This window comes from Anguilla rostrata, chromosome 13 (assembly GCF_018555375.3).
Source record: "Anguilla rostrata isolate EN2019 chromosome 13, ASM1855537v3, whole genome shotgun sequence".
Classification (NCBI taxonomy): Eukaryota; Metazoa; Chordata; class Actinopteri; order Anguilliformes; family Anguillidae; genus Anguilla; species Anguilla rostrata.
This window is the reverse complement of record NC_057945.1, coordinates 31,286,168-31,313,372: the sequence shown is the minus strand read 5'-3', so window position 1 is coordinate 31,313,372 and position 27,205 is coordinate 31,286,168. Positions and strand designations below refer to the sequence as shown.

General features: G+C 42.6%; 1 protein-coding gene across 5 annotated transcripts in view; it reads left to right on the top strand.

Moving 5' to 3' along the window:
* The first annotated feature begins 278 nt into the window (after positions 1-278).
* Positions 279-27,205, top strand: part of LOC135238440 (calsyntenin-1) — a 35,664-nt gene continuing 8,737 nt past the window's right edge. The window contains exons 1-12 of one of the 5 annotated variants that reach the window (XM_064306333.1): positions 279-416; positions 517-607; positions 13,145-13,267; positions 15,857-15,886; positions 17,306-17,501; positions 18,701-18,909; positions 19,349-19,498; positions 20,121-20,306; positions 20,898-21,146; positions 22,426-22,547; positions 24,369-24,531; positions 26,161-26,211. In XM_064306333.1, coding sequence (XP_064162403.1) covers positions 526-607; positions 13,145-13,267; positions 15,857-15,886; positions 17,306-17,501; positions 18,701-18,909; positions 19,349-19,498; positions 20,121-20,306; positions 20,898-21,146; positions 22,426-22,547; positions 24,369-24,531; positions 26,161-26,211 — 1,561 coding nt within the window. In that variant the 5' untranslated portion in view covers positions 279-416; positions 517-525. Of the gene's footprint in view, positions 608-13,144; positions 13,268-15,856; positions 15,887-17,305; positions 17,502-18,700; positions 18,910-19,348; positions 19,499-20,120; positions 20,307-20,897; positions 21,147-22,425; positions 22,548-24,368; positions 24,532-26,160; positions 26,212-27,205 lie in introns of all 5 variants that reach the window. The other 4 variants (XM_064306332.1, XM_064306334.1, XM_064306335.1 and 1 more) reach the window with 4 other exon arrangements.

Below are 27,205 nucleotides of genomic sequence, written 5' to 3'. Positions count from 1 at the left end.
GATTACACGGCTGCATACACACTGAGATCTGACAGATAATCGTGTGTCATTAAAAAAAAGGAAACTGTAGCCAAAGACTGAACACTCTGGTAACCCAAGGCTACTGTATGTGCTTGCATTTAGTTGACCTCGCTCATAATGGAGGAGATTCCTTCACGTATCCTTGTTGAATTGACATGTAAGCGAGGCGGGAGGCGACCGCTTGTACCACATGCAAAAACGCCTGTCCCTCGCCCTAACCACGGCAGTCTATGCGCTCCGTCGTTCTGTGCTTAGCAGCAGGCATCCAACACTCCCACAATAACATCCTTGACGTCATAGCCATCACTCCCGTCGGAGATGCAGCTGCAAAACTGCTATAGTGTGGATTGAAGGGGATAGCGAAGCGGCGGTGGCAGCCATCTTACAGACCGACCGTATGCGCCCGGATTGTTTTGTACGGTTCAGTAAGGCAATACATTTGTAGGCTATCCATCAGAATAAGTAACGCGATTCTAGGTTTTTCTTTTTCTTTAGAAATACGACATGCATTGTCGACGATACAAACCACCCTCATCTGTAATGGGGCTGGTCCTTGGACTAATATGTGTGGTGGAGGCAGCTAAAGGTATGTCAGAAAGCAAACCGGGATTTATGTGATGTGTGTGTCTTTACTCCAGTTACTCGGTTTAATTTTAGATGTCATCGAAATTACGATTTTCATACTGATTGGTAAAGGGTGCTCTGTTTAGCTGACTCAATAACCAATTGGCTATATTTACCTTTGTTTGTGATTATTTATTTGGGGATGCTGCGCGAGCTCATCCAGCCTTTGAGAACATTTGTAAATATAGCTTCAAAACATTGATTCGAATTTAATTTGAGGTACATCGTAGCCTACTTTAGGATGTTTATTTTATAACATCCATAATGTTTCTCAGTCAGTATCCCGTTTTCTTTGTATTTAATGTGTGGTTGAAGGTGCAATCATAATGAATCTATTTTGAATAATGAATAATGCTTGCAACTGGCCCTGTGCGAGCATTTGGGGTTACTGGACGGTTTGTATTCTTTCTTATTTCGTAGAACGTCCTGAGCTTTTTCGTGTCAATATAGAATGAACTCATGACACACTGTTTCACAGTGTAGCCAAATTATATCAAGTCATTGAGATGCCTTCGAGCACCTGCCACTTCACTGCCTGCGTAGTCTGAGTTGACGAATAATTCCATGGTGTCCGGCCAGCATTAAGCACATAGTAACCTGCACCGCATTCATTTAAAATACACAATATTTGTTGGCCACGATGTGTGTAACCTAATGCATTTGTTATAACTGTGACTGTTTGATTTGAGCGTTTATGTGTATGCTAACTTATAACCAATTCCCCGTCGTTGTTTGTGGGTAGGTTACATGGGGGTAGCCTATAAGATACGCATTGCAGATCTCCTCACGTTCGGCCGCTTGGAAAGGAATTTAAAATGAATGCGCCAGATTTGTGAGACAATGAAAATGTAACCAACTTTAAGTAGTTTACAAAAGGGCAATATTTAAGGAGTTCAATTTCAGCTTCCTTACAATGTAAAAATGAATAAATGAATATGGCATTTTAGGCTATGTAGTTTACGACTTTACGTTGGAATAAACTCAATTTCGAAGCTGTTTGACTGATAACTCCTACTGTGCGGAGCTGTGCAATTTGGAGATTTGGCAGTCTGACCGGACTCATGATTTAGATTTGTAGGCTATGTGAACAGCTCAATGCAATGGCTAATTACCATGCTGTTAAAATGTACAACTGACCGATCCACTGGCTGGTTAATATCTGATTTAATAAAGTTGCTCGATGTTTTGTTTGTTTTCAAAGTAAATCAAACCGTATTAGCCCAACGCATACAGATCATTTTATATGCGTTTTAAAGCAGTCGTTTAAAAACGCATGTAGTTCATCTGACATTTTGTATTGCCTGGGTGAAGGGAAAGCTGTCAATTTTCTAGAATGTCGTGCACCTTTGCTCGTGCTTTATGCAAGCGTTATCCTTGAATAAATCGTTCGGGAACATAATCACTAGTAGCCTATAACGCTTTCGTCAGTAGTCTAGCGCATTTATTTTTATAGAATGTGGAACGTTTCAAGTAGACTATGTACTGTATTCTACCAGCCCGTGCAGGGCCCCGGTGCTTTATTAATTATTATTTGTAGGCATTTGGTGATATTGTTGAATTGTGACGCGATAAACTGGTTGAAAACGGACACAGCTGGACATGATTGTTTTGAAACATCGCCAAGGAGGACATTATTTATTTATCTTTTAAATAGTGCAACCAAATGTTGTTTGTTTGATATTAAGTTTTAACGTGTATATCGTCTCACACAGTGTGCCACAAAACATTTAACACAACATTAAATACGCAGCCTTTTCATCAGAGGACCAAGGCACCAGATAAACATCACTCAATAGAGATCCCTTCCAGCGTGTAACAGGAATGCAGTAAACTGGTACTAGCACAGAAATTGGCGTCTTCCTTTTAGCATGAAGGGTAAGCATTCAGAATGCGTACTATTTGATAACTATAAAAAAAAATTCATAGCTGTAGAGGTCTCTGTACAAATATGGGGCAACTGCCTTTCACATGGCCATAGGAATTTTGTATCCGATGTCCTGCTCACTCACTGCTCACTGCATACAAACTGCTACCAACAAACAGTGGGATTGGGATTATGAAATGTAAACTGGAAAAGACACCTTAAAAAATGTTTTATTGACTACAAACAATATGTTGCTTCTCATGATATGGTAAATTATCTTTAGAAAAATAATTACTTGAACTGGCATAAAATAGGTCCAGAATAATTGGATTGTTTCTAAATGGAAAAAATGAAATTACCTGGGTTGCTGTAGTTTTAGCTATATTAAACAGCATAGTAATAATGCAAGATTATATATGTGAGTTAGACTGCATGTTACATTTAAAGCTACTGGTCATGCAGTGTATGACTACAATGCCCTGACTGTATGTCCCTGTCACTTAAACATGTTTTCCAGTTTAGGCATAGTTGTATTTCTGTCACAGAAATGACAAAATTAAGGGTATTCTAGCTGTACAACTGAACAACAGTAACACATTTTTTCTGAGACTTTCATTTGCCATGTAATTGCATTCAAATATTCTGGACAGACCTTTCCATAAATTATAAAAGAAAAATGTTTTTGTATGTACAGTCGCTGAAATAATCTGCAGTTATAGTGCTTTTAGCCTGCTCGACCTTTGGTGTTTCTCTCATTATGCGTTCTGCTGTTTTTCGCTTGGCATTGTAAAGTTTGAATGGTAGGTAGTGATGAAAGGGATCCTTTCTCGCTGCATCAATAAAAGGTAAAGGTTACAATTTATTAATGCATTGTGTTTCCAACGTGCATTTATATAGCCTTTTTACCACGCACGACATCTTTATCACGGCTGGTTTTAGTTGAATACTGATCATTACTACTGTGAAAGACAAGGGCTTATCTCCCTTTTTTATTTTTTGTTCTCAAAGTTGTTTTCAGTTGCACTTGAACAGGTGTGTTCTGACTGATACACCTGTGACATTTCCCATCATTAGGAAGCAAATAGCCTGCAATGCCCAAATGTAGCTTTTACATTGAATGCCGGTGTGACGTACTCCAGCCGTGCCACACAAAATGTTGTTATTTTTCAAGTATAATTGTCTTGTAAATTCTGCTTCTTCTTATGTTGTTTAGCACGAGGTTGGAGCAAGGTGCGGCCCTTAGTGCATTATTGTTTTGCCCTCTCTCGTGACTTTAGCCAGCTTGAAATATGAAAAGGCTGTTTCATTCAGATAAGGGAATTCTGTCACAGTGTGGTTTTTGCTTCTTACATTTCTGAAGTTGGGCAGGTCCGGTGGCATGATTGTTCTGAGTAGTAAGTGGATATTTAGCCTGTGATTGTGCATATGGGCTTACAACGGACACACACACACATAGGCCTCCACACACACACATACACACAAACACACCTTTTCTGTGTTGACGCTTATTAGGATATTGCACACCCTTGCATATTTTGATGTTACCTTTCTCAAGGGTATATGACCTAATGATGATGCTGCTTCTGTTTCCTTTGCTAGGTATAATATTTTCACAATTATGCCCAGCTGAATAATCTATATAAATGGGCAGGGAAACATTGCCTTTGCTGAGATGTGTCTGTGTCTGTTAATATACTTTCTGCGGTTTATTTGCATGCATCTGCATTAACTGCAAGTGACATGCTCTAGCTATGTGCAGTCAGAATGTGATATTTCTCAGGTCTGTTTCAGGGCTAACTAATGAGGAGAGAAGTTCCCAATCACATCTGAGATTTTACATAGATTTTGTTCAGATAAGACCGAACAGTGGGGGGAAAAAGAGGATCTTTTTTTGCACAGCACGTGACACATTAGGATCAGCTGCATTGCATTTAGCACTAGTGGCTGACGTGATACACAGAGAATGTGTGAGATCGAACCCGAGATTTTTTGGTAGGAATTAATTCTGTGGCTTGCCCCAGTGGCGCAGCTGCAGACGCCTCTCCCCTCAGCATGTGGTCCTAGGAAGCAGCAGGCAGAGTTTATACAGGCTTTTCAATTATTCAGTTGCGGCAGTTGTGTCGGATGTCAGTCTTCGGCACGTTCATAATTTATTGCCTTTTTGTGCACGTGATCTGGAAAATGGAGAAATGGGTTCTTAAAAAAAACCCTGCTCATATTGTATTGAAGAATGCTGGACTTTCTGGAACATCGCGGTTCTTTGGATACTGTTTTTTTTTTCTTTCTTTTTTCTCTTTACTTTTCATTGTTCCTTTGGTGTTACCGAACTTGATACTGTATTGAAGGTGAAGCATGTGAAACCAGCAGAATGGTTTGATGCCGGTCATGTGATTGCCAGCTCACTCTTCCAGTTTCCCAGCAAAACGCCGCGCTGGCCTCTGCCATGTCTGAGCATGCAAGCGGTGGCACATGTGCAGAACAATATGCACGGCTGTGGAGTGTACATGAGAACTGTAAAGTCTGTTAAAAGTGGTCATTTCCCTAAGGCCGTAGCTCCTGTGTGAGGGAAATGTATCAGCTTCCCAAAAAGGACATGCATCCTGTAAGGTTTCTGTCATTATGATATCAATATATTCTTTCTCAGCTTACCATTAGTTAAGTAAACAAATAAGCTTATGGAATTTATAGTTTGTAATGTAACTGTAGTGTTTGCCTCCAGGATTATGTTGTTGATGCATGTTGCTGTAATCGTTTAAAACAGTGTCTACAGTAAAAACAACAAAAAAAGACTTTAAAAAATCTAGCTAAAATATACTAATACAGCAAACAATTGAATAAGCTGCCGGACCTACAGATGCTAGTTATATACACATTTCTGTGTGTAATATGATTTTATTGTTTTACAGAATGAATATGGGAGATCCCATTTTCAGTAGTGACTCCTTCATATGAGATGTACAGTGCCTTGTATGGACAAATCACAAAGCATTGCCAGTGATTTATTTATTTTTATTCACAAAAAAACAAAATGGCCACCAATATCTGTAATTTAGTAAACGCCTGCCTGGTTAGAGAAATTTCATGATATTTTTTTGCACAGTTGGCGGTGTAAGGTACTGAAGGTTCGGTGTTCTCTAATTCTGTTTATGGTGTTAGCCTTGGGACTGATATTTTATACAACTGTAGTCAGTACAGCACAGATTCTAACCTTGTCTGGACATTTCTCAGTATGTCATTAATGTCCTCTCATTAATAATGGATGAATTTGTCGCTATATAACAATATTCGCTATGTATTTTTAATGATGTTTAAGTTATCAATGCTTCACTAAACTGCACCACATCTTGAAATGCTGCCCAATGTCTGAATAACAGCTGTGTCCACCTTAGGCTTGATGGTTTACATCGATAATCAGTCATCACTTGCTTTGTGTTTCTTTTTTTGATGAATACAGTTTTGAACACACGCCACAAATCTCTTTTTCTACACGTCAAACCCTTGACTGTGATTTTCAGGGGCAGCTTTCTCCTCTCGTTCTGTTAGGGAGGCATCGTGCGTGATTCCGCGCTCGCTCTGAGCACTGTCTCCAGGCAGAGTGCCTATTCTGAGCCGTGTAGCCGAGCCTCGCCCTCCTCGTATTGTCGTAACTCGCGCTGATGATAATTGGCAGCCTGTGGGAAACTGGCACATGGATCAGGAGGAAAAGCCGATTCACCGGTAACTTGAGGAAACTTGAGCCAATCCCCACCGCACCCCTGGTGAAGCGTATGCCGTTTATCCACCGCAGTCATCTGTGGTCATAGTCGGCTCATGCTAGCCATGGCTTGAATCAGTGATTTCTAGGCAACCTTGATTGGTACCATTTGTTCCAAGCAGAACATACAGTTCTGTCAGGATTTGGGAACGGGCAATAAGGTGTGTTCATTTATTTAGCATCCTTGACAGATTTCCAAAAGTCATCCACTGACTCTAACTCTAATTCCTTTTTTCCCCTCTTTCATTTGCGCAATTAGTGGGAGTAACTCATATATTTATTGTATTCTGAAGTTTTTTTTTTTTTACTGAACTTGAGAAGGCCCCTGGGCCAAAATGATCAACACGGTACATTAAACTAATCTCTGCGTGAAAGCCTTCAGCTTTCCATTCAGTCTTTTCTAAGACATTTGCCTTGAAGCTCTTGAGCTTCACCTTCGCTCGCCTCCTTTCGTATTGACTCTAATGTTGTGGCTCTTGCATGGGCTTGCAGCATGCTTACTCAGCTCCGTGTTTGCACAACGTGAGAAGCTGCCTGTGAATAGGCAGGGGCATGCAATCTTATCAGGTGAAGACTGTGCTAACGCCTCAAGCCAGACAAGTCAATATACTTATACACACATGAGCAAGTCCAGCTGGTTGGCTTGGATTGAGATCAAATGACCTGTAGATCCTTTCCTGTTATCTCTCTGCTGTTATTCTAACATTATTCTGTCCCTACCCTTCAGCGTACACTTAACTACCCAATACCTGTGAATGGACTCTATGAACCCCATGACTGGTGAATCCATTGTCCGTGAATCACTGCTTTAAACCAGTCATGATATTTTTCAGGCGAAGACATTTGACTGAACGTTGTTTTGTTGGTTCATTACAAGCGTATGCTAAAATAAATGTAATGTAATGTCCATCCATTATGGGTCTTAAAGCCTCCGGTCACTTGGTAACGCCTGTGAGACTGCACTAGTTCTGTCCAAAAATGCTTAAAATAGTTAATCCCTCTTCAAATAGCTTAATAATACATTGAGTGGATCTCATAAGCCACTGTTCTCTGATTTATTTGATTTGGATTTATTTGATTTGATTTTAAATAATCATTTCTTATAAATGAAGAAATATATTTCATGTAGTTCAAACAAAGAAAATCCACCAACTGTCAAGTTGCGAAGGCCCCTGGTCATGCCGACCTTCGACAGTTCAGATCGAATAAGGAAGTATTTGCCTCTGTGATTATTATCAAGATATTTTCCCTTTATTTTGAGAAGCCAGTTCCTGCTGCTTCGCCCTTCTGGTCCACATTGACACATCAGCTAACACTTCTGATGTCCTTTACATGTCAGATGGGAGGGTGGCAACAGTATTAATTGGCAAAGCATGTTCTCGTTCACACCGTGGAGTTGTTAAGTCACGCCTGGGTATTGCGTCTCCCAGAAATGAATCATTCACCAATTCCAAGTCAGGCTAAAAATGGACACCTAACGTGTGAAGAAATAGCAAGGCTGGATGCGTTTTAGTTTTGTTTGGAGTTTACTCCAAGGGCAGGCTATTTACATTGCTATCATTGGACTTTAACAAGAACATGATCCTGCATTATGAATCTAAAATAATCCTCCTTGAAATCTGTGAGCTTATAAAGTCATAGCATGAGTGCATAAGTCAGAGGTCAGATGCTTGAAGTCTCATGCAGAATACATGAAATAGAGACACCTGTAGTATTAAACTAATGATAAACTCAATGACAGTAATGGTGGCCATAGTGACAATGGTTACGTACAGCGTTAGTGTTCAGGTGCTAGGCCTAAATAAAGCCGAGATGATAAGGGGTTTGGCCGAGTCTCTCTCTGGGCCAGTGTTCCAGTGCCAGGCGTGTTTTGCTCCAATCTCGAGTTACCCCGCTAAAGTATTTTTCCCAGTCATTACCCTCTCATTTTTTTCTTTCTTTCTTGCTTACATTTTTATATACGGTCTTTTCCGCGAGTAGCGTTTAGGCAAATGAGCCGAGCAATCAATTTGCCACGCCAGTGGGGCCTAACCCATCGTACGAATGCTTCCATTGTTGAAATTGTTCATGGATTACTGCACTGCTATAGGAGATTACTTCTGAATCATTTTTGGAGATGATCTATGGCTAAACCACCTGTGTGTTGGCTCAGAAAAGCTGTCCCCGGAACAGAATGGAATTCTTTCGTCTGTCTTTTCTTTACTTTATGATATTTTAAAAATTCCTGCAATATTTTCTGCAATAACAGCTTGCTGTTCCCCGCTGTTTTCTTTTGCCACCCGAGGCTAAAATAGTGACATCGGCACAGATTTTCCTTCTATGAAATTGGCTCCTTTGTTTGCGGTGTGAAACGCAGTTCATTGCATTATATCGTCTAGCAATCAGTGTGACGCGCAGTGATTTGTGTTGTTTGTGCAACTGTATTTTGTTCAGATATGCGTGGGAAGAATCTTTCATTCAGTAGAATCAGTGTAAAATCAAACACAGTAACGGTACGCCACTTGAGAGTCAAACCTGGCGCTCTCAATCTGGAGATTATAATTTCCTTCAAATTCCTTACGGATTCCAAACTCCAAACTATTCCATGCATCCCAGCCCGTTTGTCAGAGGAGACAGAAAGAACAAAGCGGGCGTGAAGTCACGAGCGCTGAGATTTATTCGTGAGGGAAATGACAGGTGTGCGGCGATTGACCCGCTGTGCTGAGGCAGGATGGCTGGAGTGAGGCTCCCCTTGTGTGTGAGGCAGTGCTGCTGGAGACGGCGACCTCACCGCCCCGCGGCCTTCTCTGCCTTCAGAACAGAAGCCGCGGACATAAATCTGCAGTCTGCCCCCGCACCGTCACGCCAGCATGCGCCAGATACCTCCGCGCTTTGCTGGAGGCGTCTGTCCGGCCCCTGACCCTGTCGCTGAACGAAACGGGAGCGGCCCGTTATAGTATCGGATGCCACTGGGATTCCACCACTGGGAACGGGGGGGGTGGGTGGTGGGGGGGAATTCCACTGGCTTCCTGGGTGACTCAGGTGGTAAAAGACGCTCGCCATAAAACGGTCTGGGCATCCATGTCATCGGTCGACTATGAGGTAGTCTGCTGTGGCAGCCAGTCCTCTTCCTGCCAACGGAAAAGTGGGTTGAAGTTGGTCAGGCTTCCTTGGGTTGTACAGGCTTATAGGAATATGGGAGGAGTCACACGCTTTAGCTGCAGTGCTCTTGGCACCTGGGTATGGGTGCTGTAACAAACCCCAGAAGCACAATTGTGATTTCATATTGGGTATAAGTATGAAAAAGCAGAGGAGTATTAATACTTGCCGATTTTGCTTAGATCATAAAATGAACAGCGGGCTCAAAGGTTGGACGTAAGCATGCATGTACCTGATGGTACAGGTATGGGCCTATCTAATCTCAGGAGGGCGGTTACCTGTCATTTTCCAGGTGAAGTGCAAAGCTGGGCCATTGCGTTTAAATAATACTTTTTTTGGGATTGTTCAAATCCTGTGAGACTGTGCCAGGACTGCAGCGCTCTCCAAAATGAAATTACCCACATGAAAGGTCATCGGTCCCATGGCCGTCTTATCAGTACAGCTTCCACTCACAACAGGCAGTGATAAGCAAGAGTGTACATCTGAGTTGGTTTTAATGGCTTACTTAGCTATTGAACTGAAGGATGAACCGGATAAGATTGTATCCGGGCAAATGGATTTTATTTATTTATTTATTTATTTATTTATTTATTTATTTATTTATTTATTTATTGTCCTTTTTTCCTCCTACTACCTATACTGGTGCGTGATGAAGAGTGTGCGAGGGTAACGTTTGCACGATTTCTCTGAAGCTCTTTGCATGAGGGGCCTAAATCTGATCATCCTGGTTTTTCACTAGTCTGGACCTCGCAACCTGAACACAGATGTCCTCAACATATTAGGTCAGGCAAGGGCCACGGTTAAGAAGATTTTCAATAATGACGAGCTTTGCTTCTGCCTTACAGTCCGCACTACTGAGAGATCAGCTGTGAGTTATTTTTCCTTTGAGGCAAAAGATTTCTGCTTTTTCTTGCCAATTTGGACTGTCCCATCATGCTCACGCCGCAGTGCTCACCACACCCGCCGTTTTCCTTATGGGAGAGCGCAGATGAACTTGAGCCTCCCTCTGAAGCACGTGAGGTCATCGGCCTCTTCTTGCCGTACTGCAGTTAGTGCAGGTCTGAGGCGGAGGAAGACTCATCATGTGCTGCTCAGCAGGGGAAAGTGCAGGTGCCCAGTCGCCCGGCGGCGGGTGCGCACGTGATGACGCGCCATCTTCTTGGCCACTGCAGCGCTCATCGCGAACTCAGTGCTCGTTAGATCTGCTCATCATTTTCCCTTAAAATGGTTGGCAGACTGCGGAATAGAATCCTCCTGACTTACTCGGTTGGCAGGGAAACGGCTGTGAGGCCATGTGTTGCTGCTGCACTGTCAGGGATCAGCTGTGTTCGCGTTTCAGCTGGGGCGGGTTACACAGGGGCTCATTGTGGCAGCTCTAGGACAAAGAATACCCCAGAATTCCTGGCAGTCACACACCGTGCAGGCAACAATCAGGGCTGGCCTGGGAAGCCACGGCCATGGTCTTCATCGCTTGTCTTTCCTCCCTGTCTTTCATCCCCCTGGATGGAGGGATGAGGGGGGTTCAAAAGGGGTCGCTCCATGCAGGTGTACCAGTCTCCTTGTCATTTTGGTTTCTTTGACACCTGAGTTAGTCTTCTAAATAATAACAGAAAGCTTTAAATGTGACTTGGCAAAGCTTTGCAAAAATGCTTTGCAAAAAGCTGAGTGACCTTGACAAGCATGAAAACCTCTCAGCTTACAAAAATGAGATTATTTTAAAAAGCCTCATAGCTTACTGTATATATTTGTCCTGATGCAGTGGCTTGCAACTAACTGCTGGATCTTTCATGTCTTGAAGGGACAGGGAAACAAGCACAACTTCCAATTATGGAACTGATTTCATTGTTGTCACATTAATTATTTGTGTCTGATGTGCGGTTCCCACCGTGACATAAAATTCTTTCAGTTTATGAATGCATCTGTTCTGTACAATCTAATACTGTCAGAACTCTACTGTTTAATTGTGCCAATATTGTCTCAGTCTGTTAATAATGTCTTTGTCTTCTGTGAAAGAGAAATTCATTTTAATTAGTGAAGGAATGCGTTCAGTATCATCTAGCCTAGTAGTTTTTGAATTCCTCTGCTGATTTGTGTCGGTTTTGTCTCTGCCTGGTGATGTGTTTTGTTGAAGGTGACAGAAATTCATTCATTTTAATGGATGTAGTTATTTGTTCTGTGCAAAATAAGTGTTCTTCTGCCTCGTCTTTGCTCTGTTGCTGCTAGACAGCAGATGGTATCATTATTGTAACCCCTGGAAATCAGCCGTCAGGCGCTCAAATGCGTTAATGGTGTGCATGAAGAGTGGGATTATGAATAGATTCATCAAATTTGGGATTTATTTCCAGCTGCGGATGATTTGTCAGTCATTTGTCATGTGACAGTGAGAAGGGAATCTGGCAGTTTGAGAAGCAGCACTACGCGTGCGAAGGACACGGGGAGCGGATTGGATAGCAGACGTGTCGACGCCGCTTGTGTCTCTGTCGGAAATCTCCATCGCTCGACACGCGAGGGATTGGCTGCTTCGCAGTCGTCGGTAGCAGCCTTGCATTGCCCTCCGGTCTCCCTCGTTGTCCGTGTAGCAGCGGGAAATGGCGATCCTCTGGGAGTTGCTTAGCGATCTGTGGTCTGCTGTTGAGGTCCCCGCAGCTTTTACTGCTGCGGCAGCTAAAAGGGAGAGCTGTCGGAGGCTGTGCTTTTGTCCACTTAAGCAGGGTGATCTGCATTGATGGCAAATGCTTCCGGTCACTGTCTGACCTACAAAGGGAAACGGCAACTGTACAGTTACTCTCCTCAAATGCTTTCGAGTGTCACCCTGACAGCGCTGGGCCACATTTGTGTGATAATATCTTTTTTTGCTTGATTTTTGCTTGCATACGATTAAAAATGACCTGAGTTGTAATGTATCTGAATTGATACCATAACAGTAACATATGGTAACATAGCCGTCATAATAGTTCAGCCAAATAAATTCTTAACAAAATCAAATTCATCCTAAGAGGGCAATTCAAGAATAATACAAATGATAGAATAGCATTGTTAAATTAAGCTCCTGGTCAAGTGTGTGCAGTTGTTTTTAGCACCTCTTCCAGATTGGGCAGCGGGGCCCCTGTATCGTGATTTTGGAATTAGACTTGATGAGCTAAGAGGCACTCCTATTTTGAATGAATGTGAAACATTGCATTTATGTAGCACTTTTCCTGACACTCAACGTGCTTTTCTGCACCACCAATTTTGTAGCACCCATCTGGGTGATGCACGACAGCCATTTTGTTCCAGAATGCTCACCACACATCAAGGGGGGGGGTGGTGATTAAATGGCAGGTTGGGAATTTACCCTGGACACCAGGGAACCCCTACTCTCTGTGTCATGGGGTCTTTAATGGCTCAGTGAGTCAGGAACTCAGTATAACGAGGCCCACTATTTCCTGCAGCAACTTATTATCTCAGGAGGGCTCCTATCCAAGTACTAACCAGGCCCACACTTGCTTTGATTCAGCCATTCAGCAGGAGCAGGGTGCATGGTGGTATTGCTGCTGGCAATTTTAGGGTTTTACCCTTGATCGATTGTCATTTGTTCCTAATTGTTTCAATCTAGCTCAATAAACGGATAATGTGTTCAAATTTAAGCTGTGCACACACCTCTGGTTAATGGCATCTGCTAAATGTATAAAATCCTAACTGCCATTATTTTACCATTCTTGCATGTTGATCTTGATTGGACCGTCTACTGCTCTCCGTTTCAGTTAATAAGCACAAACCTTGGATTGAGACAACATACCACGGCATCGTAACAGAAAATGATGACAAAGTCCTGCTGGACCCTCCATTGATAGCCCTGGATAAAGATGCCCCACTTCGCTATGCAGGTAAGAAGGGAGTTCTCTTTTCTTCACTAGGAGGCATATGCCTACTGCCTTTTCATCTCCATTGACTCACTGCCTCCTGAAAAGAATCTCTCTCTTTTCATGAGGTAGTTAGTTAAAGCTGGCATTCATGCAGTTTTCATACAGATATTTGTAAGATGTTTTCGTGTACCTGGTCTCGTATAAACATTGGATATATGCACTGTGTGGATAATGCATTGTAAGTGCTTATGTAAATTTGTTCACAATTTAATGTAACTAACTGATGTTTCAAATTTTGTGATCATTCTGTCTGAATAAATTTCATTTGTATTGTGATTATTTTTAGTGACAAATGTGGCTATTTTTGTCTCCCGTGTTTTATCAGTTGCAATTCAGCAGTAGATATGTTATGTTGATTTACCTCGGTTGCATGCTGAATTAGATTACAAAATGAGCTCTAAGCCACCGGCAGCAGAAATCCATGCTATGCTAAATGTGTAAGTACAGAGCAGAGCATGTAGCTGCATGTGGTGAGTACAGAGAGCTTAAGCGAATAGCTGCATCATGAGGATTAGCGCATCTGTAAAGAAGATGCTACTGAATTCGTTTTACATATTTACTTGAGATTTCTATGTGCATAAAGCGAATACGACCTTTGAATGGCTGTGTGCTAGACTTAAACTTAGGTCAGGACAGGATTGTATTGCCTTTGTTTCATAATCTTGTTCATGGAACTCAAGTTCAATGCAATTTATCTAACTGCTCTCTTGTGTGGAATAAGGTATTTAAATTTAACTGCCGGTGACCTCCATATGAAAGCATCTCTCTCTCTCTCTCTTTCTTGTCTCCACATCAGATATCTTATTAGCTTATTTTACTTATACGTGTAACAATTGATGACCCCATGCCAACCAACTGTGCTTCTGATCTTGGGCCCCATTCAAAATATGTTGATACTTAATCGCCATCAGTACATATGGCTTTGCATTTTGCCCTTTTGCTTCTTCCCAGAGCACAACTGTCACGTGATTCTCTGTTTGTATTTAAAGAAACCATTTTAGAACTGCTCTATATCCTCCTAAGACCAGGCAGTTGATTTTTGTCCCCTGTAGAGGACATGAGTATTTATCTCAAGAACCATATGTTCTACTATGGTGAAACTTACACTACAAGGTGTATTTTATAAAAATATAAAAATACTCCAATATCCTCCTGAGACCCGGCTTCTAATTCTTAGATTTTTGCACCCAAATTATTTAAGGGGTTTGTTCAAATACTTCAAAATTGTTTGTTGATAAAAACTGCCCAGTTAAGTAAAAAACTGTTTTACTTAACTGGGCATGCTGGTAATAAGTATTTGCGTAAGCAGACCCAGAGGGAGGGGATGAGCAGTTGGCACCCATACCCAAGCCTGTTTTTGGCATTCTCCCTGCAGATTTCCTGGCAACATGGTGTCAGTTAGAAGTGAATGGACATTCCAATGTCCAGCCAATCCCTTGTTAGCACAAAGTTTGGTCTGCTGTCAATGAATCATCTGCCCCTGATCCTTAAAAATAGCTTGTGCGGGGCATTCATAAGGGCAACTGCAACCAGAGGTTATGCTTCTAGACTGAGACCAGTCAACCAGCGTAGCGTGGAGCTGTTGCGGAGAGTGCTGTACTGTACATCCAGCCTATTGACATGAGCCTCAGCTGAGTCAGGGCTGACTGGTCATGGAAGCTTCTAGATTTCCTGAAAGGGTGGTACAGCCAGAGTTGCACAGCTTGATCAGAACAGCAGCAACCAATGGGAGATCCATCTTGAAGTGTCCACCAGAAAACCAAAAGCATTTCTCTGGTGGGAGGCAAGCAAAGCTGCCAAATTGACTGGATAATTCCACTCTGATTGGACCAACAATGGGAAAGTATTCCTATTTTATTGCAGTAGGTTTGAGAGCTAAAATTAAAGTCATTAGGGATTTGATGTTTTGTTGATGGGGCAGGAGGAATACCCTTTCAGGACACAAAGGGTTCGGTCAGTACCAACACAGCAGTGTCTAAAATGCACTTCTGCATCCATATAGATTAACATTTTTCATCATGTAGTTTGTCGCACTGTAAATGAGAACATGACATATGGCAGCCAGATTAAGTGCCTGCTTTGACAGGACCACATGCCCAGATGGTGATCTTTTTTAAGGGAGACGTGTTAGAATGGCTGTTGCTGTAGAACACAGAGTGGTACAAATGAATTCATTTCCCCTTTGGGTGAAAAACAAGCAAGCTGGGCACAGAAGAGGAAGTTGTTTTCCCCCTGTGAATGAACCTACAGGAAGTGTTTGAAATGATGGAAAGGAAACCCCAATTTTAGACACTCCAACCTTGTCCTGTACATTTGAAAAAGATTGGAATTTGGGTACATTGCTTTGGATATTAAAGGGTACTGACAAAAGATATGTCTCAGATTCTTACTCTCTCCTGTGCAGATAATTTGCAGCCCTGGGTGGTATTGCTTATAGTTCTGACCTGCTTCAGAGGGTGTCTTGCGTCCACGCACACTGTTACACTGAGTCTTCTGTATGTGAAAGGTTATTCTTTGTGCAACTGACTTATCTTCTCTCCCCTCTTGTAGAGAGTTTTGAAGTGACCTTCACCAAAGAAGGTGATGACGGGTTCTTTTTCCTGCCTGTTATGCCGTTGTATTAACCCACTAACTTCAGGGCATCGGCACTTTACACAGAAACTCCTGTCATGCTTTTTAATAAGACGCTCCCAGTTTGTTTATTTGCGTTTTTCTTTGTTTCACCCAAAATTGTTTGAAAAGACCCAACTGGATGAGAAAAGGCTCTGACGTGGGTTTGGGGGCAAGAACTGTTAGAAATATCCGTGCATGAGACATCCATTGTACTGTGCAGATACTAACACTACATGAGTCACTTTAAGGAGGGAAAATACCAAGCTGGGCTCCAAGATATTTATTTGATGATAATTTGTAATTGATGGTGTGGAGATCACAGATCAGACATATTTACATCATGCCACATAAGATTACTTACGTTTTACCTTCTGATGTCAGAATGTAATTTAGCTATTTTTATTTACAAGGGCATTCAGTGAAGCCCACAATCATAGATTACAAAAAAAAAAAGCGTAATTTATTTAGGTTTTCACATGCTTTAAAAAAAAGGAAAAAAAAGAGTCTTTTTCCAGACTCAGTATTTGTAAAGGAAAGCCTTCAATGGAGGACTTGCCCCACAGATGATGACTCATGGCATGGCCAAAGCTGTTTTTTTTTTTTGTTTTGTTTTTTTTTTCTGTGTGTGGATGTCGACCAAGTTGATATTTCTAACCTGTTACCATCCAGTGCTTTGGTTTGACCCCCCTTTCCTTTAATGTCTTGGGTTCGATTGCTTTTGTTGTCCGAGAGCGGTGGGGGAAGGCAGACAACATTGCACAGGAAGACTGTTTTCACTGGGGAAAAAAAATCTAGATTTGATGAACAAGCGATACAAATGGTGACTTATTTTTTTTAAACTTGTGCTTAGATATTGAAACCATTGACAGGAATCGTAACACTTCTTCATCAATTCTACTTTTAATACAACAAGGAAGCTATTAGCATGTTATCTCTCTGAAGCCCCGCCTTGTATACATTCAAATATTTGTGATTCCACTGAACTTGGCTCTATACTTGATCTTATTCATGTTCTATTTTCTTTTAGATATTGGGTCCTAAGTTCTCCTGTGAAATGCCTGTCCACATCTTTCTCTTGTTTCTTCCTGCATGACTGGATGCAATGTGAACAAGTGGCTTGGAAGGGACACCCCTGTTTAACCGAGATTTTCAACCCCCACCCCACCCCGCTCCCCACTCCAACCCAGTACTTACCATCCAGCACAGTGCTTCTGGCTTTTTCACAGCCTCACTACCCCATGGCTGCCAAACGATCGTTTTTTATTCGTTTATTTTTGTGCGTGTTTTATTGATGCAGACGGGCTGTTTTTGACTGTGTCATTAATCTTTACGGCTGCAGTTCGGCATTTAAGCTTCCCTCTCCCGTCCTCCCGTCGATGTGCACAGGTGAGATTTGTGGCTTCAGGATTCACGGGCAGAACGTCCCGTTCGAAGCGGTGGTGTTGGACAAGTCCACGGGCGAGGGCGTGATTCGGGCCAAGGAGAAGCTGGACTGCGAGCTGCAGAAGGAGCACACCTTCACCATCCAGGCCTACGACTGTGGAGAGGGCCCCGATGGAGAGAACATGAAGAAATCCCACAAGTGAGTCAGAGGCTCACGCTAAGCCACCCAGGGCCTTTCAGTTCTGCTGCCCACAGTGCATTCTGGGAAAGTCCGGGGGAAAGTACATTTTCATCATTCTTGATATGCCCGAATCTATAAAAGGAATATACTGTGTAGCAAGTGAAATGCATCCATTCTTCTTGCTAATTCGCCAGCTTGATATCATTTACTATAAATTACAGCAGTGAAGTCATGCTGACATTAGCATTTTTAAAGATATTGGTTGCAAGTCGGCTTGACAAATTTATTCATTTCTAAAACATGGTTACCTGTTTTTGGACAACAAGAAAAGTAATCACAAGAATATGCATGTTTTATTATTTGTTTAGTTTATTTTAGCCAAGTTTAAATGTAATTAAACAAACAGCAGCATATATTGGGGATACTTTGTCATTGGGGTCATAAATATTTAAACCACAAAAAAATGCAAAAAATGTGTTTGGGCCACATGGAGTATCAATACATGGATAATTATGAGATGCATTCACTGTTTTATAACCATATTTGTTTTTTTGTATCAAGGACAAAAGTGAGTTATATATCTCTTATTATAATGTTAATAATTTATGAATAATGTTACAGACAGCCTATCTCATTCCCTGTACACTGTAAAGTGCACAAAAAGTAAGTGAAGTATGATCTCTAAAACAAGTCAAATTATTTGTTATTATTAATTATTTACATTATTCTCTTTTTACTTTTACAAAAAATACATTTTAAAAAGTGTGACCAATCCTGACGTCTGAAACTCAATTATATGGTGAGGTCATCATAATAGCAAGCAGAGAGCACATTACTCTCTCTGTTTATTAGTGCTCAGAATAGATTTTCTGAGCCTTATAAGATTACACTGAGACTCTCCAGCCAGAACAATGCTCAGGCAGAAATGTCCCATGGAGGTCTGTCTATATATTGCCCTGAAACATGACTCCCAGTTACATTTATTAAATCTATTTTATCTTTTAGCTGGTTTAGTTGCTCTTGAGATTTCACATCAGCATATTGCATTGGTGAACTAGCAGGTCATAGGATCAGTGGAACCTTTGACCTGAACGTTCCACTATCACAATTCCTGAGCCATCTGTAGTTTTTCCTGTTCATTTTTGAATGCTTTTTTCCCCCCGGTTGACTGGCTTTGGCGAGAGCCTCGTTCTGAATCGTCTGTGCGTTTCATCCAGGGCCACGGTCCACGTCCAGGTGAACGACGTGAACGAGTACTCGCCGGTGTTCAAGGAGAAGGCGTACAGAGCCACGGCGATCGAGGGGAAGACCTACGACAGCATCCTGCGGGTGGAGGCCGTGGACGCTGACTGCTCCTTCCAGTACAGCCAGATCTGCAGCTACGAGATCCTCACCCCCGACGTGCCCTTCACCATCGACAAGGAAGGTTAGACACCGAAGGGACTGCATTACACCCCCCGTCTCCCCCTCCCCCCCCGTCTCCCCTGAGCCGCTACTCCTACCTACATCAGAAATTGATTTATGAGCTTTTTTGGCACTACTGCATTATTAAATACACTTCTTAAATGGGCCAAATACAATTGATCTGGGTGAGCAAGAGATTTTCCAGGAAGTTGATGTGATCTTTAATGTAGCCCCTTTATTATGTGATCTTTATTAAGTCTATTCTTTCAGTTTTTTTTTGCTGGTCTAATGTTATGTCAAGTTAAGCTTTTTTCATGCTCCTAAAGTCAGTGCTGGCTCAGCTGTGGGCTTTCATTGTTCTCAGGCGGAGCTGCAACCGGGTGTGTCGCTCAACGCTGAAAAGAGTCCGACCAATAAAGGACTAGCTCATTTCCATTGTGATTTCCCCCCCCCCCCCCTAGGCTACATCAAGAACACAGAGCAGCTCAACTACAGCAAAGAGCGCATGTACAAGCTGACAGTGACCGCCTACGACTGCGGGAAGAACCGGGCCTCTGAGGATGTCCTGGTGAAGGTCGACGTCAAGCCCACCTGTAAACCGGGCTGGCAAGGTGATCGAGCAGTATTCATTTACCTGGGATTAGCTGCAGGTGTAGCTGAACCTTCTGTCTCAGTACTGCGGCAGTTAGGCTCTGTTAAGCTACGTAATTGGTCATGGTGTCATTCACGGAGAGTTTATGTTGGTTGGGAATGGCTTGAAGGTGACTCCTCGGCTGTGTAGTGTTCTGGTCCCGTAACTGTGGCACCCCAGTTAGCTCGCTGCTGCAGAGACGTGACGTACATGCACACGCTCTGCCAGATTTGTGGGGAATGTTGCAGTCGTGAGTTGAGCCTATAGTTTCACATTTAACCACCCAAACATGGGCGAGAAATGAAAGGTGGGGAATAAGATTTAGCTCTGCTATGTACCTCATTGAGAGCAGGACATTAAACCCCCCCCTTATGGGCTGGTGTCAGCAGCTAAAAACATTACTCAACACTAGAGTGGCAAATGAGATTTGTGCTCGAAATGCCCTCACACTTTGCTGTTCTGCAAAGTGGATTATATTAACTTCAACTTGAATTGCTCTCGGATAACTTACGGCTGTGCTTGGCATCCCTTATGGGCTTGTTTGCACAGAACTGGGTCCTTTTCTGTTGTTTCGCTCAAACTGCTGGTTTCCTTTGGGGCAGGATGGAACAAACGGATGGAATATGAGCCAGGCACAGGAAGTCTGGCGCTATTTCCCAGCATGCACCTGGAGACCTGTGAGGAGCCAATAACCTCTATCCAGGCCAACATCGAGCTAGAGACCAGCCACATTGGAAAGGGCTGTGACCGGGAGACATACTCTGAGAAGTCCCTGCACATGATGTGTGGTAAGCAAACCCTTTTCCTAATTGGCACATTAGAGAATGGATTTGAGAAGGAGGGTGCAGGAAGGGGATAGGTTGTACTAAAATTCTAAAAGAATGGTAAAAATGGTGGTAATTGGTAAAAGGATTTATACTCTCCCAGTAACATTCTGTTCAGAAAATTGTTTTTTTTCCCCCCTTTGATTTACAGTATCCTGTGCAATTGTGAGGAAGAAATTGACTTCCCAAAGCCTTTTTTTCTAATTCCTTTAAAATAATTGTAGACCCCCAAAATATTGTTTAAATATTTTTTGCCACATTTAAGATTTTGTGCTGCTCACTTCTGTGCTCTTGTCTTTGTTGATTGATCATAAGGAATTAGTTTATTTGTTATGGTCACTGTTACGCAGGCTTAACTAGTTTACAGTCGATTCTGAGGTTTTCACATTTGTGATATGACTTTACCTCCCACCTCTAGGGTTACTGTTGCTCTTAAAGCCAAATTATTTAGTTGTCTTCTCATTGTAAATAGATCTGGATAAGCGCATCTGCCAAATGGCTGTAATATAATGTAATGTAATGTAGTGACACACAGTAACCCTGTGTTGGCTCCAGGTGCGAGTTCCGGAACGGTGGAGCTGCTTCCCGCCCCCAGCGGCTCAGCCAATTGGACGGCGGGGCTGCCCACGGACAACGGCCACGACAGCGACCAGGTCTACGAGTTCAACGGCACGCAGGCCATCAGGGTCCCCGAGGGCGTGGTGAGCAGCAGCCTGAAGGAGCCATTCACCATCTCCGTGTGGATGAGGCACGGACCGGGGGCCAAGGAGAAGGAGACCATCCTCTGCAACTCCGACAAGACAGGTACCGGCCCAGCCCCCTGTGGAGAAATACCCTCCAGCGCAGCCTGTACATGGACATAGGCAACATTGCAAATTACAAAGCGTGTGGATGAGAGTGTAGGGGTGTGAATAAGTGCAAGTGGGTGTGTGTGTACGTGCACAGGAATGCCTGTGCGTGCATACAGTACGTGTGTATGTGTGCGTGTGTGTGTGTATGCGTGTGCGAGCACGTTCTCACACGGCCCATATTGACACTCTGTGCCTTATTTCCTGTGTGATGCATCCCTGAGTGTTCACCCTGCAGTGAGCGTTGCTCCTCACAGCCCGTTCTATTCCGGGCAGGCTCTCGCTGCAGAGGTCCCTGCTGTAAATGAAGGCTTAGTGAAACACTCAGAGGGAATCCGCAGGTCTTAAACGCTCACCATCACACCCTTTAACGTCTCTTAGACGGGACACCCACTCGGTTACAGGAGTGTAACGGGGCCGTGTAGCGTGGGCCAGGCCGAGGTTGCATAAGCTGCAGGATTACAGTGCCGGGGTATACCCTCCCCCCCCCCCCCAGACAGAGAGAACATGCAGAGGTCTGAAATAGGTGACCCACATAGTCCTGCACTTCTGCTTTTAGGATTTCCCTGTTACTAAATCTGGTCCTGTACGTTAGTTGTAACATGTTGTGTTGTGTTTTAACTTTAACCAGATAGAATGAATGTATTACAGGCTGTAGGTTCAAGATGCTAAATATATATACTTTCTATACTTGTTGATGCAAGACAGTACTGGCTAGGGCTAGCTATCATGACACATTAAATTCACTGTTTCAGTTAACATTTTTTGACCACCACATAAATCATTTTCATTCCTTCAAAATATATGTCATGAATAACAATGAATAGTCGCAACGACCGGCGGTCCTGTTTAGTACTTCCAAAATGAATCTGCACGCAAACTATCAATGGAGAGTTCTTAATCTAAGCTTTAAATGGCTTTGGTAAATGTGACATATATAGTACTAGGAACAGAATAAAAGTTACGTGCGGAAATAAGTGCTGTTTAATGGCTATTTAATCAAATGTACAACATCAATCTTGATTGATTACATCCACCTGTAGCTTCTCCTTTTCAGAAAACTAGTTTTAAAGGCATAATATAATAATTACGTACCTTAGAAAATGTGGGAATCTGTGTTTTTGTGAACCGTGACATTGCACCTCCACTTAACCGGGCCATTTGGCTCAACTTCTTATGGCCGTTTCCCATCAGACTGCTGAGCGTTTAACTGCTGTCACCTCCCTTTCTGGCAGAGATGAACCGACATCACTACTCGCTGTACGTGCACAACTGCCGACTCATCTTCCTCCTGCGCCAGGACCCCTCCGAGTCTGAGAACTACAAACCAGCCGAGTTCCACTGGAAGCTAGACCAGGTCAGGAAGTGGTCTGAACGCCCCCACCTACCATATCTGACCTCCGTGGTGCATCCCGACTGTACACATGCACTGGGAGGTGCCCAGTTTTGTTGAACATAGGGGAGATCGTGCAGGGCCGTTTGTAGGACAGTAGGCTCCCAACCCATACATGAATCCTGTCGTGCAGCAGGATTACTGTCATTGGCACTTTGTGTCATGTGATACTTTCTCTATCCCTAAGCCTTTGCTTTTTCCATCTGAATAAAGTGGAAAAAAATAACTAATGAGGGAAGATTGTCCACTCTCTCTTAAAAAAAGGAATGAAATAATTGTTGACTGAGGCCTGCACACAGAATTTCAATTTAATGACCCATCACAAATCCCCTTCCTCATAAATGATAGCAAACATGCTCTAAACTAGGCCTTTATCCTCTGGTCACCTTTCACACCGTAGACCGGTTACAATGCAAAAGCCACAACCGCAGCTCTTGGTTATCAGAAGCCATTGCTAACTCAAAACGTGACATTGTCCATGTAGGTATGGTTATTTGCTTTGGTAAATTGTGTATGTCTACTTGAGCAATCGTGGGTAATCATCACAAACTGGTCTTTTTGTATCTTTTTTGCTTTGCTGGAATTATTGATGTGTTCCTTTTATTTGTTGTGAATATAAAGAAATCATGAAATTATTATCCTTGAAGACAAGAGGCAGTTCATTTTAAAGATGAACAAAGTGTTCTTCTTAGCTTTGAGACAGAGAGACACGAAGGACCACTTCAGCCCTGTGTTTAGGTGAAGGGCAGGAACTCTGTTTACAGATTCCTGTTTCAAATGGAATATCAGAATTCTGTGTGCAACCTCTCACTTTGGAGCAGTGCAATAAATAATTTGTCTCCTTGCTGACATCTTCTTTCTACCAGTAGATTCTGTGCAGGGTATTTTTAAGATAAAACTAGTATCTGAAAGTAAAATGAAAAGTATCCAAATAAACATGAATTATACCGATGCTGTTTCAACCAATGATAAAAATAGTTCCCAACTGCAGCATCTTCTTAGGCAGATGAGAGGCAATGGCTGTACTCAAGCTCACATCAGCTAATAGGCATTATGAAAGAAAGTGGTCTATTTTTGGCTTTAAATAAAATCAACCTCATAATCTTTCCATTACCGGCTGTAAGCGTGTGCTGTCTGAACAGCTCAAATTTGTTTCTTTGAAGCGTGGACTAGTAACTGATTGGTAAGCCTTGCTTGCTGTTATGTTCTGAGTCACCAAAGAAAATGGTTCTTTAGTGAGCGCTTTGGTTCTTTGGTTCTCAAAAGCAGCTGGATATTTAAACAAAAACAGAATGAAAGGGGGTTTTCAAGAGGCACCTCCTGCTAAAGCATTGCTTCTCAGTATAGTGACGTGCCCCATCATCATGAATCATGTGCTGACTGTGCCAATGCTGACCATGGCGGGCAGCTGACTGGGTTGTGTATAACTGGTCGACTTGAGCCATTTGTGTCATTGCGCAACAGCGCCTCCTCTGGTCTGGAGGCTGCCTGCAGTCGGAGTGCTCCAGCTGCACATGAAGTGTACTCATATGTGATGAGCACGCAGCTCACCAGGTTGACTGCTGTATGCAGAGAAACGGCAGCTGGCAGCAAACTCTTCAGAAGAGACCGGTGCTTATCTGTTCAGGTGAATCGACAGAGAGCGTTGCAGCGATGGCAGGAAACTTGTAACACCCATTGTGCATTCTGAGCCAAGAAAAGGGAAATTAGGGTACGTGGACTGGTTAAAAATTTGAATAAATGTTTTGACAACTGCAGCATAAAACCTGTGGTTTTTCTCCTCAGGTTTGTGACAAAGAGTGGCATCACTATGTGCTAAACATCGAGGTCCCCGCGGTGACACTGTTTGTGGACGGCGTCTCTTTCGACCCCTTCCTGGTCACAGAGGACTACCCCCTGCATGCCTCCAAGATTGAGACGCAGCTTACCATCGGCGCATGCTGGCAAGGTACGTGAAAATCTATCAATTTCTGCGAAAAGGTGTGCAACATTACGTAACATTTTAAACGGTGGCAGACCAGTATTACAGTATGAACCAAAAACATTAGGCCTCAACGCTTATTGTGTGTTCTAATGTAATATAGTCATCATATCAACTGATTATTTTCTCAGCTCAGATGTAGGTCACCTTACAAAATAATTTTGGTGATTATCCCTTAATTGACCCCTGCCTAATTGTGAGGTTTAAAGGCTATTTAATAAAATGTACAACATGAATCTTGATTGATTACTTCCACCCTCGTTACACTGACAGTGTGTGGCTTCTCCTTTTCAGACGACTACTTTTAAAGGCATAATTATGTACATTAGAAACTGTAGGGATCGATATTTTAGTGCATGCAGAATTCCAGTCATCGGAATTATGCTCTCACCACAGGCTGACCGGCCAATAATCTCTTGGGTACTCTGAACATGAATAATTAACACTTCCCACATGAGCTATTTTATGAACGATGCATCCATAGTGTAGAATATAATTTTAAAGGGGCCACTGAGTGACTCTTCATCACATTCTGTCAGTCACTGACTTTTTTACGGATTGAAAAACAAGTGGGTTTTTGGTCTGTGAGTCATTAATAACACATGACAGCTTCGCCCATATCTGGGTTCACACAGCCCTGGTTCAGCTTGCAGCGTACCCTTTTCCCTTAGGAGCCACTGTAGCCTCCAGTAGTTTAATGGATCTTATCAGGATGAGTAAGATCTACAGAGGGGACACTGAGACATTTTCCTCTATCAGATCTGATAAAATACACATTTTGGGCACTTGCAGAGCATATGGGTTCTGCACCAACAAAAATGAGACTTTATTGTTTGGGGTTTTTAAAGACCATTCAGTGGAAGTGGGAAGAAATAATGTGTGTAATAAAGCAGGGGAAATATCTATATTTAAGATTTGATCAAAATAATTTGAGATTACATTTTATTTACTTGGCAGACACTCTTATCCAGAGTGACCTATAGAAAAGGTAAACATCAGTGATGCTTTCAGGGATATAAAAGTGCAGTATCACCGAGAAGGCTCAGAACGCCTATTTATGATCAATACGTGTAACGATAGCTGGACGGGAAAAAAAAACAGTATTTTTGCTGCGGGCTTCAGTGTGAAAAGAAGCAGCCTGGTGACATCACGTGTTTCAGTGAAGAGCTGTAGATGTCTGCACTCCTGAAGCAGCAGTGGGGATCAGGCATGAATGCAGCCGGTTGCAAGGAGCAAATAGGACATTCCAAATTAGGGTGGGCACTGGACATGTTCAGCCCCATGTTGCCCGACAGTATTTATATATTTTTTTAAAGCGTAACGCAGAGAATGCTAATCAACATAAAACAGTGTGAATATGCATGTCATTTTTTTTGATGGGTACCAAGTGGATTAAATGATAGGACCTAATGAATTGTAATTATAACTTAACTGAGACTGATATTGAGAAAAGTATAAATATGTTTTCTACTGGCAAACTTTGTGACAGCATGACAGATTATTTTCTGCAGGTCCACCCTGTGTGTTTAAAGGGTGAACTACTCCTTCAGATAATCCATGATTCCTCTTCTCTTCCTCTTTGTCTTACCTCCACAGACAATTCAGGACATGACAGTGACAATGAGACAGACTTTGAAACTTTGACAGGTTGATGGAGTCTTTCTCTACTTGCTCAACCAGCACTCATAAGCACAAGCGTACACATGAAGTCTGTGTTCAGTGTTCAGTGTTTTTTTGCATGCGAACATGCGGCTTATAAACTTTTGAAGCATGCCCGGTCCTGTCACCCTTGCCCTGCCAGCTGCCAGCCCATCATTGTGTTTTTCTCCTGTTTCTCATCTTTTGTTGCTCCAGATTAAATATTTTCTTTCAGTTTGCAGCCGACGCACTGAAATGGTTGTTAGCGAAACATACGGCATCTTTAAAAGTACTCGAGAGGCATATAGAAATGCTGTTGTCTTATGGGTGTATAATGCTGTTATCGTGTTATAATCTTTGTTGTGCTTGCACATCTCTGTGACCTTGGTGCAGAGAAAGGCTTCTAAGAGTGTCATGTCACCAACCGCTGCAGTCAATACTGAGCTTGAGTTACACAGTGACCTTGGGCATCTATCCTCACTCTCCCTTATCCTTCTAGAGGGCCTTAACGTCTCAGAAATATGCCTGTATCCAAATGGCCGTAGTTCAGTGTCTGTTTGAAATATGCAAACTGGACTTGGTAACATACTATGAATCATTTTGAAGTTTGAAGTTAAAGGGAGACCACCAAACCCAGGAAAATTAAGGTGCAAGGCAAATATTTCAGGATTTACAGTACTGTTATTTGATTACTTTTTTCCAGTCAATGAATTATAGCCTGTTAAGTAATAATTCCAGATCATTTTTAGTAAGGATGTCCTTGTTATTCATCACCACGATGCCTGCCATTTTTATGTTTGTGTTTCTGTGACTTCATTGTGAACAGTCATCTGAAAGTATTGCATGTGGGGCCAATTTCAGTTTCAGCTCATCCTGTTCTTGGCATTGGCCTCCCCCAGACATTGTTAGGTGCGATGTACTAACCTGCATGAGCATGATTGCAGAGACACTGCATGCCTGATTTGCTGGGGCAGTAACCAAAGGAAGCATGAGAAGAGTGTTC